This window comes from Lampetra fluviatilis, chromosome 49, assembly GCF_964198595.1.
Source record: "Lampetra fluviatilis chromosome 49, kcLamFluv1.1, whole genome shotgun sequence".
Classification (NCBI taxonomy): domain Eukaryota; kingdom Metazoa; phylum Chordata; class Hyperoartia; order Petromyzontiformes; family Petromyzontidae; genus Lampetra; species Lampetra fluviatilis.
The window spans coordinates 8228411-8243221 of NC_136323.1; the positions used below are offsets into that span (position 1 = coordinate 8228411).

At 42.5% G+C, this 14811-nt stretch overlaps 1 protein-coding gene across 7 annotated transcripts in view; it reads right to left on the reverse strand.

The window, feature by feature from the left end:
* Positions 1 to 3401: 3401 nt before the first annotated feature.
* Positions 3402 to 14811, reverse strand: part of VAV2 (vav guanine nucleotide exchange factor 2) — a 221975-nt gene continuing 210565 nt past the window's right edge. For all 7 annotated transcript variants that reach the window (XM_078878060.1, XM_078878059.1, XM_078878063.1 and 4 more), the window contains 2 exons: positions 10558 to 10712; positions 3402 to 8148 (listed from right to left, as the gene is read on the reverse strand). In XM_078878060.1, the coding sequence (XP_078734186.1) occupies positions 8104 to 8148; positions 10558 to 10712 (200 nt within the window). In that variant the 3' untranslated portion in view covers positions 3402 to 8103. The remainder of the gene's footprint in view (positions 8149 to 10557; positions 10713 to 14811) is intronic.

Consider the following 14811-nt stretch of genomic DNA (forward strand, 5'->3'; position numbering starts at 1 on the left):
AATCACTCGGTGAACAAAAATAAACACATTATATAATAAATATATTCTATACTATTCTTATATAATATATGTATTCTATTATATATTATTTAAGCCCTCATCTTGCCTTGTACCGTAATTGTTAACAAATTATCAATTGCGCCGAGGAATGCCGCGTACATCTAAAGTTCTAAATCGTATTTACCGAATGAATTATTTTCCCTTTGAATAGAAAAGTTACCTCCACACCATCACATGTTTACTCGACGTTCTCAAGCGCGTTTTACTGTCCACTATACCCAGCCCAGAACAAAATAAACATTGCAGTGGAGCAGCGTTAAGTCACACTCCAAAATATATACTGGTCGGAACCCGCTGGTTCCACCAGCCCACAGGGGATTATTGTGTCCGTCCGTCTGTCGTGCAGGGAGGGGCTGGGTGGGGAGGGAGGGGCTGGGTGGGGAGGGGAGGGTGGGGAGGGGCGGGGCTGGGTGGGAAGGGGAGGGTGGGGAGGGTGCTGGGTGGGGAGGGTGGGGAGGGGCTGGGTGGGGAGGGTGGGGAGGGGCTGGGTGGGGAGGGGCTGGATGGGGAGGGTGGGGCTGGGTGGGGGGTGGGAGGGGTGGGGCTGGGTGGGGAGTTGCTGGTCACCCCGTGGTGCCCTTATAAAACTCAACGTTTAACCTACTCACGCCGGCTTGTACCCGCCCTCAAAGTCGGGAATATTTGCGGAATACACCACGCCGCCGTTGACCCTGGCCATTGACCGAGCAACCCAACGTTCCTACCAGCTCCCTCCGCAGGAATGTATTTTGTTGAAACCTTAAATGGTTCCAGAATATTTTAAATGAATAACAGTTGCATTGATCAGTGAACTGCACATTTATTTTATTATTATATTGTATATACAGTGCTGTTTATATCGAAATACCATATGCTATAATCACAATATGCTGTACATATGAAACAACACAGTATTTTATGTGTCTATAGTACAAAACTCGTTGTATAGTTGCTTGAATGCTTAGAATAGAAGTTGCGTACCGCAGGGAAATTACGCAACGGGTTCAAGCCAATTGTGAACAAATCGGCGGTCTCTCTCTCTACCTGGGTGGCGGTGGTGGGGGCGAGACTGAGGCAGGATTTGTGAATGGGAATTCACTCGAGACGTCCTCACAAGTGAACTCCATTGTCCCAGCAACAAACACACTCAAAGGAAGATATCTGCCCCCCCAGTAACCTTCCAGAATGTTCTCCATCCTCTCCCAGTTCTTTCCACCAACCCTGTCCCTCGGTCTCTTTCTCGCATCTCTCACTCTCCCCTTCCACCTCGAGTTCTCTCTCCTGCCAAATGTCTCTCTCAAAGTCTTCACCCAACTCCATTGCTCTGCCGTTCATTAACTCTTTTTCTTGTGGTGTCCGAACACGACACTGATGTAAGAGCCAGGGATGTTGCCACTTGCACCATGATATGAGGTGGCAGTAATAGCAGCTCCGGTTTTTAAATCTAATACTCGACATCACGTCGCCACATGGTAAAGGTGCGGCCCTGCAATTATCTTGCACACGTCACTGCTGGCAGAAGAGCCTCTACCAGAGGGGAGTTATGAGAGGACCCATCTGGAAGCTACTGTGGTCTCTTACACGTTGGCCAAGACGTCTTGGAAGAAGTAGGAGTCATCTCATACCACCATGGCCAAGAACCAAAATTCACACATTTTCGGAGACATTCATGTAGAACAAAAACCAACGTTGAGCCTCAACTAAATTCAGAAATAGCCGTGAGAAGATAAAAGATTTTCAACATCAGCCGTCGCCATATATATAAAGTACATGGTAGAGCCATGGTTTTATTTTATTTAGGGTTTGCACATTATGGCTCACATTCAAATACTGTACACAGGTGAAACTATACTTACGTGAAGCAATTTGCCGGATTGCAAGCATGTGTGCCGTGCGTCAAATTTTGTAAAACGAGGCAAAGATATTTTACTGAAATAAAACGAAACATCCATTTGTTCCCCTGTGACTTGTTTTGTTTGTTATCACCCAGGCAGGTGCATCGCAGCCTTTCACTCAGAACCAGCGGTGGCAGAACCCACGGGCGGATCTCAAACGCCTCTTATCTTAGAGGCATTTCTATATCATCACCTTATCCATAATTAACCACGGTACAACGTGTGAATGTAATGGTGGAGATGAGGCGAATGAAATAGATGAGAGGAAGCAATGGGGGGTAAAAATCTGTGATGCGCGAATTCGGTGAAAGTGAACTTGATGGGAGTAAATGATGCATGGATTGAATGAACGGGGAATGGGGTGAAAGCCATAGCATGAGAATATGAAGAGGAAACAGTCAGGGTGGCGGTTATGATCGGAAATTAAGGGGAGGGTGAGCTCAGGAAAATAAGTGAGTTTTGAGTGTGGAGCGGAAATTAGTGGAGGGGAAGTTACGGCTGATGACAAATTAATAAAAATCTCCCCACTTAGAAGTCATACATTATATACAATAAATAAGTTGCACCAATAGATGGTGCTACTACTTTATGTGTACACTGTATTGTTGGTCAGAACAGTTTTCTCACGGACCGCAGGGTGTTTTGAGGTCCAGCAGAGTCGATAACAGTGCTTGGGGTATTGGCACCCACAACTGTTCTAAATTAATGCCACTGGTGTCAGAAGCACCTGCGAAGCGGACATTGCTCTTTCCACTGACCTCATGTGGTCGCGTACGTTCAAATCCTGCAGGTCACATTTCGTCCACATTCCAACATGTGTTCATTTTCTCTATCGGTGTCCATGTTTCTGACCTATGCCATACCTGACAGCACGCACCAATTGCACCGTTATTCAGACACATTTCCGCGATAAGGTTCCAGAGGAATTCCCATCCCGCTCATTCTCATGTATCGGTACACATTCTGTTGTTTTCAAATTTTCCCGTTTGACGGTTGATTAGTATTGTTTAGCAAACTTGCATGTTACTTTCTGACATTACATGCCTTCGTTAACCTGTTCCATTCCATTTTCTCATTCCCTGTTTTTATATGCATTTGTAAGGCTACATCCATCTATACCCTGGTTGTAAGATAAGTACGTTGGAGGGGGTAGGAACACTTTATTTCATTTTATATTTTAGGGGAAATCGTGTACTCTACACAAAGTTCAGGACACATTTGTTCTAGCATTGCGTATGGCAGCAATGTGCCAGGAGGTCTGCTCACCACGAGAGGGCTTCAGGAAAGAGTTCGTGTCGTTTCGCTTTTCCTCGTCCGTTGAAGGGGGCGCAGACCAGTGGTTTGTGATGTTGCCCATAGTTTGGGTTGCGACTAAACAACACCTGTGATTTACAGAATGTCGGCTATTGAGCAAGAGAACGACAGCCACACACAGCATTTGTACAACGTTTTATTTGATTTGCCGGAATGCCATCATTGATACATCAGATATAAGTACGTTTCATAAATGTACAGTAGAACTTTTGACACCGTATGTATTTTGTACAACCTGCAGTTTAGGCATTTCAAATATGCTGGGAATTTGCATAAACAAATTATTTGTTTTTATTGAAGGCTTGTGCAAATGTCAGAAAGAGATGAGACATTTAAGGGAAGAAATAAAAAAAACATAAAACCATTTTCCCATGGAATTAATAGTAGTAATGTGTTTGTTTAAATGTTGTCCTTAGCAAAGTAAAAACATTAATATACATACACCAACAAAATGTTAAATTACCATAAAATGTATGGCTCTCAAATTTCCAGAATTGCAACTTATATAAATCCCAAAGCAACTATGGAAGTTTAAAGCTTTTAACTGGATATACACACACCACTTACTGTATGTACACGTGATTTACAGATCAAATTATGTATTGGATTATTTTATACCAATGCCATTGTTGTTGATTCGTCTTTATCCCATGCTTGCAATGTTTTCTATAAAATAAGCCAGGAAAAAAACTGACGAAGCTTTCAGGCATTCCTTTAAAATATTAACCCCAAGGCAGCTGCTGCATTATATATATAAAACAAATCCACTTATCAATGTTGAGTAAAATGTTTTCACTAAGGCAGACGTTATATGTAGAGGAATTGCTGGGCACGTGTTGAAGAATACAGATGTAGTGTTCAAATGCCTCATTGTAGCATTCACACATTATTGGACTTTGTGTTTTAAAGTGAGGACACAAAGTGGCATGCTCTGTGATTCTCTTTAAAGAGTTTAAATGGAAACCGTGTTTCTTCTCTGGGGAATATGCTAATGGACTTATTTGTTTTTCATCGTTTATTTTAAACGTTATATATTTTATCTTACACTTAGAAAAAAAGGCCAAAGGATTATTTTTTCCTATTTACTAGAAATACATTTTAATTAATGTTTTGATGAGTGAACTGCATTTATAAACAGGTAATTCGTTGAACAACAGCCATCTAGAAGAGGCTTACTTGTGGCAAATTTAAGCTGACAGAACTCTTGATAGATTTTTACATTTTACCATATACTTTTCTTTACACATATAAACACAGGACTTGCCTTGCAACTCATTAAAAGTGATAGATTTTAGTGCAAGCATTGTACCATCCATGAAGTAGGTCTCGTCTTACAATGTACAGCACGAGTCAGTTCCACGACGTCACACGGTGCTGTCACAGCAGTGGGCGCCCACTTGAAGGTGCTTTACAACAACGGTAAAGGTGCAGCCCTGCAACTACGTGCTCATGCCGCTGCTAACGGAAGGGCCTCCCCACTCGAGGGAGCTCTAAATAGGAGAGTGTTTCGGCCCACTCTGCAATGCTGGCCAGACAGCTTGGAAAAAGTGAGAGTACCCACACTTTACCCCACCCACACACGACCTGCTGCTGATCGATTGTGTTGTACCCATGTATTCTTGCTGGGTGCATAGCTGGGGCAAGGATTTGAGAAGCTTGCACCGTTGTTTCATCTGCCGTGCTGGCAGATGGATCCGGTGACCGCTGGACTTCAGGTCCAGTGTGCTAACCATGAACACCAGGGCACCATTCAGACATAGTTCATGAAAGCGACAAACGAACACCACGCTGCTAATTTAAAAGCATAAATAAATACATAAATATATTTCGAACTTTTCAGTTAAATTAAAATTGAATGCACCATCTTTCAGTGAACAGTCTGCCCACATTTACAAAAGAGATGTTTTCTGTCTCGGCTATAGGTTCACACCTGGCTATAAAGTTAATCGAGTTATTGACATTTTGCATAAATCATTTTGCTACAGACCACTCCATGACGTGTAAATAACCACAGAGGGCAGAGTGACTTCATGCAGGTCAAAGGTGAAGATTTATCAGTAGTTCCAAATGAGGGCCCTAAAATCCTAAAGATTTGGCCATATGGCTCATTGAGCTCACATCATTGTCAGTGCGTTGAGCCCGGCACCGCCGATGTTTGAATCTGGGCATCCACCCGACGATTAAACGAGGGTTCTCAAGTGTACTGAGTTAATGATTTCTTCGGGCAGAAATTAACACACGAACATACAAAAAAACACTCCAAAATGTTTTTTTCTTTACCAAATTCTAAAATATTCCAGTTCTAAGAACGAAAACAATATCAGTGTTACCGCATTGGAAATCAACGATTCTATAGCTGACCACTTGGGAAGGCGCACTGCCGCCTAGCGTTAGAGGAGACGTCTGGACAACCGAAGGGGTCTCGGAGGTTCACAGATACATCACCTTCCAGTGACCGTTGGATATAACATTGAATGTTGCACTCTTTTCACCGAGAGGTGTCCAATGGAAAGTTCGGCAAGCAATGTTCAAATAATATCGGGGAAAAAAGTTGGAAAAAAAATCACAAAGGATCCATTTGTATAGACATTGGTAACACCCCAGGATGTGTACAACCATTGCTTAGCATGTGTGTGTATTTATATTTATACGTAGCAAACTAGCCTTTGGATATTACCAAGCCATATGCATAAAAACAACTCTTTCCAGATATGTAACACGATCGCCCTCTGGCGATTCCTGTAATGGGAGTGGCAAATTTTGTCAAGTTAGAATAAATCCGAATTTTAAAAAAAACTTGGCATATCGTAGCTTGCTGTAAGGCATGTTACACTTGCGTGTTATTGTCTGAAACATACACCGTGGCTGTTTATTCCACTTTCGAGCAGACATGAGATTGCAAGCAAATGAAAACAAACCCTCTCGCTATTGTGTTTAGGCTGGCCTTCCCCAAGCCACCTCCACTTCCTATGAACACTCTCGGTCATAACCCACCGTGCACCTACATTGCCCCTCACGTGTGTGCCCCATCATTCACGCACTGCAATTAGCCGAGATCTTCGTTTCCCCCAATTGAATTTACAAATTTGAAGCATAAATTGCACTTATTGTGTTTCCCACGGCATCACCAAAGCGGCACGCTTTGGGCATAACATTTATCTCCTCTTGGTGTGTAATATTCAGATCGCAACGGCGTGTTGTTTGCACGATGTCCGACGTGTCGCTGGCCACGCTGGGACCTTCTTCAGGAAATGAACCGAGAAGCTCTCGTCGGACATCGCGCTGAACAAAACGCGCGGCACGATGGAAGTCACACCGCGCGCCGCTGTGGTAACCCTCACAGCGGCGTTTGCTGTACGCTTGAATGCAACAAGAGAGTGTATCTGCAAGCGTGCAAATGCAAATGGAACAACATTGACCATAGCAAGGCCATCATAATTTTTTGGTTGTCATAAAATGTATGTCGGTGTATTCCGCACTAAATGATAAATGTGTTGATAGCATTGAAAGTCAAATAAATTGTAAGTGGTTATTAAAGCAAAAGTCAATATACCAACCATTTGGCGAAATGGCCACATTTTAGCAATAACACCTTATACCAGAATCAAAGCACTCTGTATCAATACGGTGCCATATTTAGCATCTTGTGACTTGGGTGGGCGACAGCATTGCATACATCTTCATTGCATTGACACAAACTCAATAGGACTTTGAGGCACACCAACAGCTGTACATCAAACTGTGCTAACGGAGACCCAGGCAAGCCCCCTCTCGCCTCCATTGTGATTGTTTCTGAACGACAACTTACACTTTGTTTAATACGTAATCATACGCAGAACATTTCAGTACGATTATAACGCTAACATGACCATCGTAAGCTTACTTGAAAATTTTGAAAATTTTTCTTTAACAGGGAAAGGTTGACTTTGCGTGGCCTTTGACTCTTTGATTGACTAGCCATCAGGGTTGGCGAGAGTTACACATGAATAACTAGTGCTTGTATGAAGTTATCAGATGGGAAAACCTGAAGCCAAATGTATCGCTTGCAAACGTATGCATATCAGATACCCATCAAATGTATCCGTGTGTTCGCAAGTTAAGCCTCAAAAGGGAATGCGTTTGAAGTCTGAATCGCTCATCTCATGCAATCGTAATGCCACGAATTGTATTTTCACGCGGAACCTAAAATTGCTATTCTAAGAAAAATGTATTTCATTGGTGGAGCTAACGTTATGCTCTTTTATTTTGTAATTATTTCTAATCACAATTTAGTACCATAACCAGAATAGTTGTTGCATACACAGCAATGTGGCACAACATTTATTTTAATAACCTTTATAGTGCAATAAGTTTGCAACAATTAAAACAATTTGCAGGTAATCTAAAATAATAATATTCCATAAAACAAAACCAAATCCTTTCCATCCATTGCAAACTAAATATAAATGTACTCATAATTTATGTGAGTAGCATTTCAACAGCTATCATATTTTATTGGATGCCCAAAAGTTATTGTTACATCATTCTTCTTCGGCGAAAAAGGCTTTATAGACGGGGTTTAAACATTTCCCTAATAAACGGTGGTATGTGTTCATCAACACGCACATTATGCAAATGTAACGTATCAATTACATAAATGACAAAACATTTATCTTCGTAAATACACGTTTCCCAGGGGTAGAAAATGTTACTTTGTAATGTTTTTTTTTCTAAAATGTAAAGCAGCTGCAACAAAACAAATGGGATTACCACAGGGAAACAATCAGTGGGCCATGCCGCGATGGGTTTCTTTGTTTTTCACAAATTGACGAAAGCGTAGTCCAAGAGATTTCACCAGCGCAGCAACAATCCTCCGTTAGACCCCTTCCTCCTCCACGTAGGTCGACGGGAACCACCCAACCTAAAACACAACCACACATGCTTATATCACACACACACACGCACGCACACAAGGAATCAATCCAAAGATAAATACCGTGCCTCTATTCCACTACACAATCGAGCTGCACTCGAGGCGTGCTCAGCTAGTTGGTGAGATGTTAACTACCTCACCTGGTATGGCGGAGGTTATGGGTTCAATCCGACCATGACGCCTGTATATTTGGAGTTAGTATGTTTTTTTTCCATGGACGCGCGGATTATTACTCCAGAAATATGCTTCTAGACTAATTTGGCTGCGATAATTTTCCACGTGATAAACCACTTCTCATTGGACTATCATAGTAGGTACCAGATTGTTTTTTTTTCCCACTGCAGAAGCCAAGGCGTGCCACTGACATCACAAAGGCGATGAACGCGTTAAGATGCACAGCAGATAATGTGGGCGGATGCTGTGTCCTCACGGGGTACTGACAGACGTCACACACATTCAGCAAGTCGAGACGCCCGTAGATGACGCGGTGATGCTGTCCTTGAGTTGTACTGACTGGCCACGCATGCAGTGAACGCATCATTAGCACCCCCTCTGGCCCTGCTTGGCTCCAAGCGAGATTCAGTTATCTTGTGGGTCCAGCTAACCATTGTTTGGTTCTGTATCGGCACGGTTACGATGATGTCCATGGAAATGCAGCAGTTACAATACAGAGGAAGACAATTTTATATTAATACATGATTTAATAACCGGTCAGAGCCTGAGCGCAGTTAATTGGAATGGCCACGGTTATTATAATGAACGTGGGAATACAACAGAGAGAGAGAGAGAAATGTAATGAATTCCCGGGTTTATTTTCAGCGTGATATATGAACATAGAGGTAAGACGAAGAGTGTGGAAAATAAGTTGGGAAACACAATTCCACATGCTAAGATGACAATGACCCCATTTAGAATCAGAATATGTATTTTTACTGTAGAAATCCGATGAGCTGTAAAGATCTTGTTCACAGATGTCCATTCGGGGCAGGTAGGAATGTAACAACAACTAACAGTACAAAAAAATGATTTGGAGTGAAAAGTACATGTAAGGTAAACACATCACCCAAACACAAATTAAACTAAACCATCCCCATCCTACCAGACAAAGCCCACTGAGGTATTTCACTTATTTTGCAAAAGTGACCTGGCCACAAATGATAGCTCAACAAAGTGCAGTATAGCTAGAGAAGCCTCGGTGAATTTCATGACATATATTTTATGAAGATACGGCATGAGGATGTGAGGCTAATTCCTTTTTAATGAGTGATATTTCATGTAGAAGGAGCCTGTATCTGGAGCAAATCCACAGTAAAAAAAAACACATGGACGGATTAGGAGCCAATTTCTGTAATGCCACCTCCTAGCCACCGAGGGGGTGGGAGTCTTACAAGACATGCTGGTACATCCTTTATCAACTTGGTCTCTGTGGCGATGGATTGGTCATTCAATTTTATTCTGGTTCTTTACTTTATCCAGGTGTGCCAGCTACGCGATTTTGTGTGCACATTTCAGACACCTGAAAGATGTTGGTGACGATGAAGGATTATCGTTGAGTGGTGTTTGTACTTGGGGCATAGTATGTCTGCAAATTAGAATCGTAATTCAGATGCAACTTAATTTGTCCACTTTTCTTTATCGATAAATGTGGCCAAAAAAGAGGTGCAATGAGAGGACAGATGACAGATGCTAGGCGAGACAGAAATATTGTCAAATGAGAGAGATGTAGAGAAAACACAGAGATATAGTTAACTGAGAGCAGACAGAGATGAGAAATATTAATTCGCTAAGTAATCGTTTTGACTTTTCATTCGGATCTGAATTCCAGCTGGTATTTGGTGCATCCACATTTCGTCCATGAATCTGTGGCCCCTTGCACTCTAGAACTGTGGTCCGAAGCGTTTGCTTCGTTTGTATGTATGTTGAACATCTTTCGCACCGCACGTAGTCAACTGTGCTAATATAATCGGAGGTACGGGGGAAGGACAACAAACATAACACAAAAAGCTGTTCTAAATAAATGGATTTTCATTCTATATAATTTAAAAGTGCATAGCTCCAGCAGCTTGCTAATATCGGAAGGAAGAGCGTTCCAGACGGCCGCAGAAGCACATCTGAACACGCACGATGCATTCACCGTCTATTTTCAGTGGCTAGCCAAAAGCCGCTGCTGCGAGGACAACCGTGATGATTTATGCTCCTTAACGAGATCAGCGAGGTATCGTGGTTCATTTGTGGCAAGCCCATAGTGTGTAATGAGCGCGACCTCGCAATGTATTCGTTCGGCAACTGGAAACCAATGCAGCTCGGCGAGTACCGGACGGACGTTGCTTACGCCTGGCACCGCTATCACCGGGGGGGGGGGGGGGGGTAGTGGCGGCTTTGCCGGCCGAGCCTCACCCTGCCGTCCACCTCGCCGCGCCACCAGCCCTGGTTGGCGCCGCTCTTGCTGTAGATCTTCACGACGTCGCCCTGCGAGAGCGAGAGCTCGCGCATGTCGCGCGCCGAGAAGCTGTAGCGAGCCACCGCCGTGCCCAGCATCCGCGGAGAGAAAACTGCACGCCGTTTTCCAAACGCGCACATACACACATGCGCGCGCATATGCACAGTTTTTTGGGGTTTTACATTGTGCTGTGATTGCGTTATTTGGTGTCTCATTTGGAATGGGGTCTAATTTGCCATCGAATTTATACTGGAGCACCCACATTGTTGTCATGGATACATGAATGAATTCCAAGTAGCTGGTATTGTACCAGCCCTGGCCTATGACCAGATCACCCAGAATGCGCCCCAGTCTCATCAGATCTCGGAAGCCAAGCCAAGTTGGGTGACCACCACGCGCTGTTATAGGCTGCAGGGGCTATGCAGCAGAAAGGCGTTGGGGAATAATCCGCCGTTGTACTGTACCTCTATACCACCGACGTCTATGTTAGCCGACTTCAACCGACACTGACCAATGTGGTGAAGCGGTGGTCCATTGACACCCACGATCTGCAATGGCCTTGAAAACCTGGTATTCCCAGGCAGTCTCCTGGACCAGGCTCAAGCCTGCGTAGCTTTCAAGATGTGACGAGATCAGGCACATTCAGGGTGATGCGTTCGTAGGCAATGGCTTATGTGGTCATGAATCGCCTGCCTATGGAGTTGAGTGCTACTCCCGATCCCTCAATGAGCAATGACAGCCTCACTGTGACCATTACTGCATAATTGAAACGATTTAATCTTGATTTGAAGCTTTCAGAAATCCATACCCTTTGGTTCTTTCGGTAAAGTCACGTAGGTAGAAAAAATCATAATAGATCACGACGTTTCAATCGCAACACAAACAACCGTCAACAGGTGTGACGGTTGCTTGTGCTGCAATCGAAACGTCGTGAGAATTTGATAGTTTTATTTTTATTATTTTATTACTTCCCTTCTACGTGACTTTACTGAAAGAACCAAGAATACCATTGGAACCTCCTTTGCCAGTAGCAAAATATGATAATTGTTTTTTTACCCTTTTATCTGGCAACAAAACTGACACCTTTTTTATACGCCTTTTGGCGTCATCTGGTCCAACACCATGTGAGACTAGGCTCTAAGAAAAGCTGTCTCGGGTGTGGACCAATCAATTTCAAGGACAGTGCATACATTATCAGAGTTGTGTTTTTTGTTTGCATTCCGACCGCAAGTATTGTGGTCAATGCAAACATGACTCCTTGTAAAAAAAAGGTGTCAGTTTTGTTGCCAGATAAAAGGGTAAAAAAACAATTATCGAACCAAGAATACTTTGATCTAACTTAACCCTTTCACACACTGTGATGGACTGCTATGATATATAATATGTGACTGCTACAACATTATATGTACACATTTAAAACACATTTTGGGATTTCTTTGACTCCCAAAATCACCTTAAACCAACAATTCTTTTACGTGATCTTGATTTTAATAATTAATGCATGAAAAGGTCACAGTATGCAATTTCGGAAATTTTCTGAACATATGAACCTTATGGCGGTACCCCGGCTCTCGCATAATGTCCGTGATGCAGTCATCTTTAGACGATTGATGGTCGGCGATGCGACAATCGACTCATCTCGACGAGCTGTACACGAAGCACTATTCAAAGTTGATTTTTTCGATAACGAATTTTTTATGCTGATGTTTGGCGGTTCGACATCGCGAAGTAGCACTGATTTCAGATTGCTTGGTACCCCAGTCGCGGCGTTAAGTACACCCCTAGAAAAAATAGTGTCCCAGAAATATTTAATTGCCTCGACCATTTCGTATTATTTGGAACCCCGGGGTACCGCCATAAGGATCATATATTTTGACAATGTCACCTGCCACCACAGCTGAAACGAATGATCAATTTGATTGATGTGCATGTATGTGTACCTTATGCAATATACATATATAGATGGATATACAACAATACACACATACGTATGAATGGGCTGTGTATGAATAAAAATGCACAAAACACAATGTTGATGAAGCCTGCTGGCAATGCTGAGTCGACGCTGCATCGCGATATCCAAATTGAAGGGCCGCACTTTTGTGACAGAGGTCACGGGGGGGCGGGGTCACAGAAATCGTGGCTTTGAATAAAGTCCATACAATATTGGAAACGGCTGCAAAAACACTGAAAATTCGGCGCACTGTAGATTAGGGGTGGTCTGGGGACAAAGGCAGGGACGGGGCACAGAGCCGCGTGTGTGTAGATGTAAGCTCACAATTACATTAATCCCGAACCTTTCCGGGAATATTTTGCCTGGACTTTTATTTTATTCCCACCACCCAAACCTTCTCAGCAAGGAATTTAGCGGGGAGAAAAAATAATGTCCCAACGATGCTCTTCTCACACTTGCAACGATCTTGCATCTCGTTTAAACTCAGCATCCGACCCCTCAGTACAAAACCACTTCTGAAATTATTTTTCTTATTGTTTCGATTTAAAGCGTTCGTGACTGCAGGGATTCATCTTCTTGGTTCTTTCGGTAAAGTCACGTAGAAGGGAAGTAATAAAATAATAAAAATAAAACATAATAAAATAATTCTCACGACGTTTCGGCCAGCGTCAGACGCTGTCGCCTCGACAGACCTGGTTTTCACCTGAGGACGGCTGCTTGCGTTGTGGCCGAAACGTCGTGAGAATTATTTTATTATGTTTTATTTTTATTATTTTATTACTTCCCTTCTACGTGACTTTACCGAAAGAACCAAGAAGATTTCTTATTGTTGCCACGTGTTACATCATTAATGGCTCATGTCCCTTTTCCCCCCTTTGCTTTGTTTTGCTATTGAATTTTTTCTGCTTTCTGTGATAAATTACTTATTTCCGTTGATGAGCCTGGGCCTTGTTCAAGTTATCTAATTTACTTTGACTTAAATTTTTTTCTTAAAGATTCTTATTTCTGGACCATACTTTGCATTCCCATTTTCTCCCTCAAAAAAACACGCAATTAGTCTCAATAAGCTCTCACCTGAATGAACAACACAGGGCCTGTATGTTAGAAGACACAAGAGTAAAAATCCAGTATTTTCCTAGTTGGTATACAAATATGTAGTGATCTACAACCTTTCGATTATGAATGCATAATTTACAAACCTCGATCATTACAAAATGCTAACCCTAATATATTATAAAGCATATATAAGCAGAATTATTCTCTATGTCTCCATGTATATGAATAAAAGGTTCTCCATCGGCCTTGACTTTCCAGTAGCATCCAGCAGCACTAGCTTAATCAATCAAAGCCTCAATTGGTTTTGACCTTGGGGTTCTCATCAACAGTCAGGCTTGTTCAACAAACGCTGCCGAGTTACCAGATGTTATTTGGCAAGTGTCCCGCATACAAGCTACGTCACTCTAGTTAACGCAAGACGACTATTGGATACAAACTCAGTGCGTTTGCTGTGGAGCATTCTGGGTAAAAGTGTATATAATAAGCAAAGATTGTATTGTGTCTCCGCATATAAATACAAAATCTATAGCCCATCGGCTGTTGGATCGACCTCCGTACATTGTGGGCAGACGACGTATGGACATCGTTTGCCTGTAAGTGACCTCTTTTGTCTTCTTGTGCCTTGTCTGCTCTTCACGTTCTCTTAACAATGCTGTGTTTTGCTCCGTGCAATGTCGTTGTTGATTGATGGCGCAGATATATAAACATATTTTTTAATTGGATATTTAAATATAGTGTTTCTTGGGAAATGGTGTGTTTTACCACTACCACTTGCCCTTTTTGGATTCCTTAATTGGCTAAAACCTTTAAAAGATAAATTTGATATTTTAAATTATATGATTTCTTACCTCTTAATTGAATTATTCATTTCCGTTTCCCAGATGTGTTATGTCTGTCACGGAAACGGTGAGCGTGGTTTTTATTGATGACACCTGACTTGCAGGCTACTTCACAATAGACTGAAACTGAATCGACAACGAGTGGGATCCAGGTAAATATTGCTTCCCAACTTCAGGTGGTCACCAAAACGTAGCCTGATCAGGCGCGACCCTTCTTAGCTGCAGTTGGAAAATACCGGGCTGATGAAACCAGATGTAATGAATGCCGACAGATATTGCCAGTCACTTACATATTATGATGTTGGTGATCCATTGGACGAGTATAATCAGTTTTAATGCTTCCGATACATGCATCGAATCAT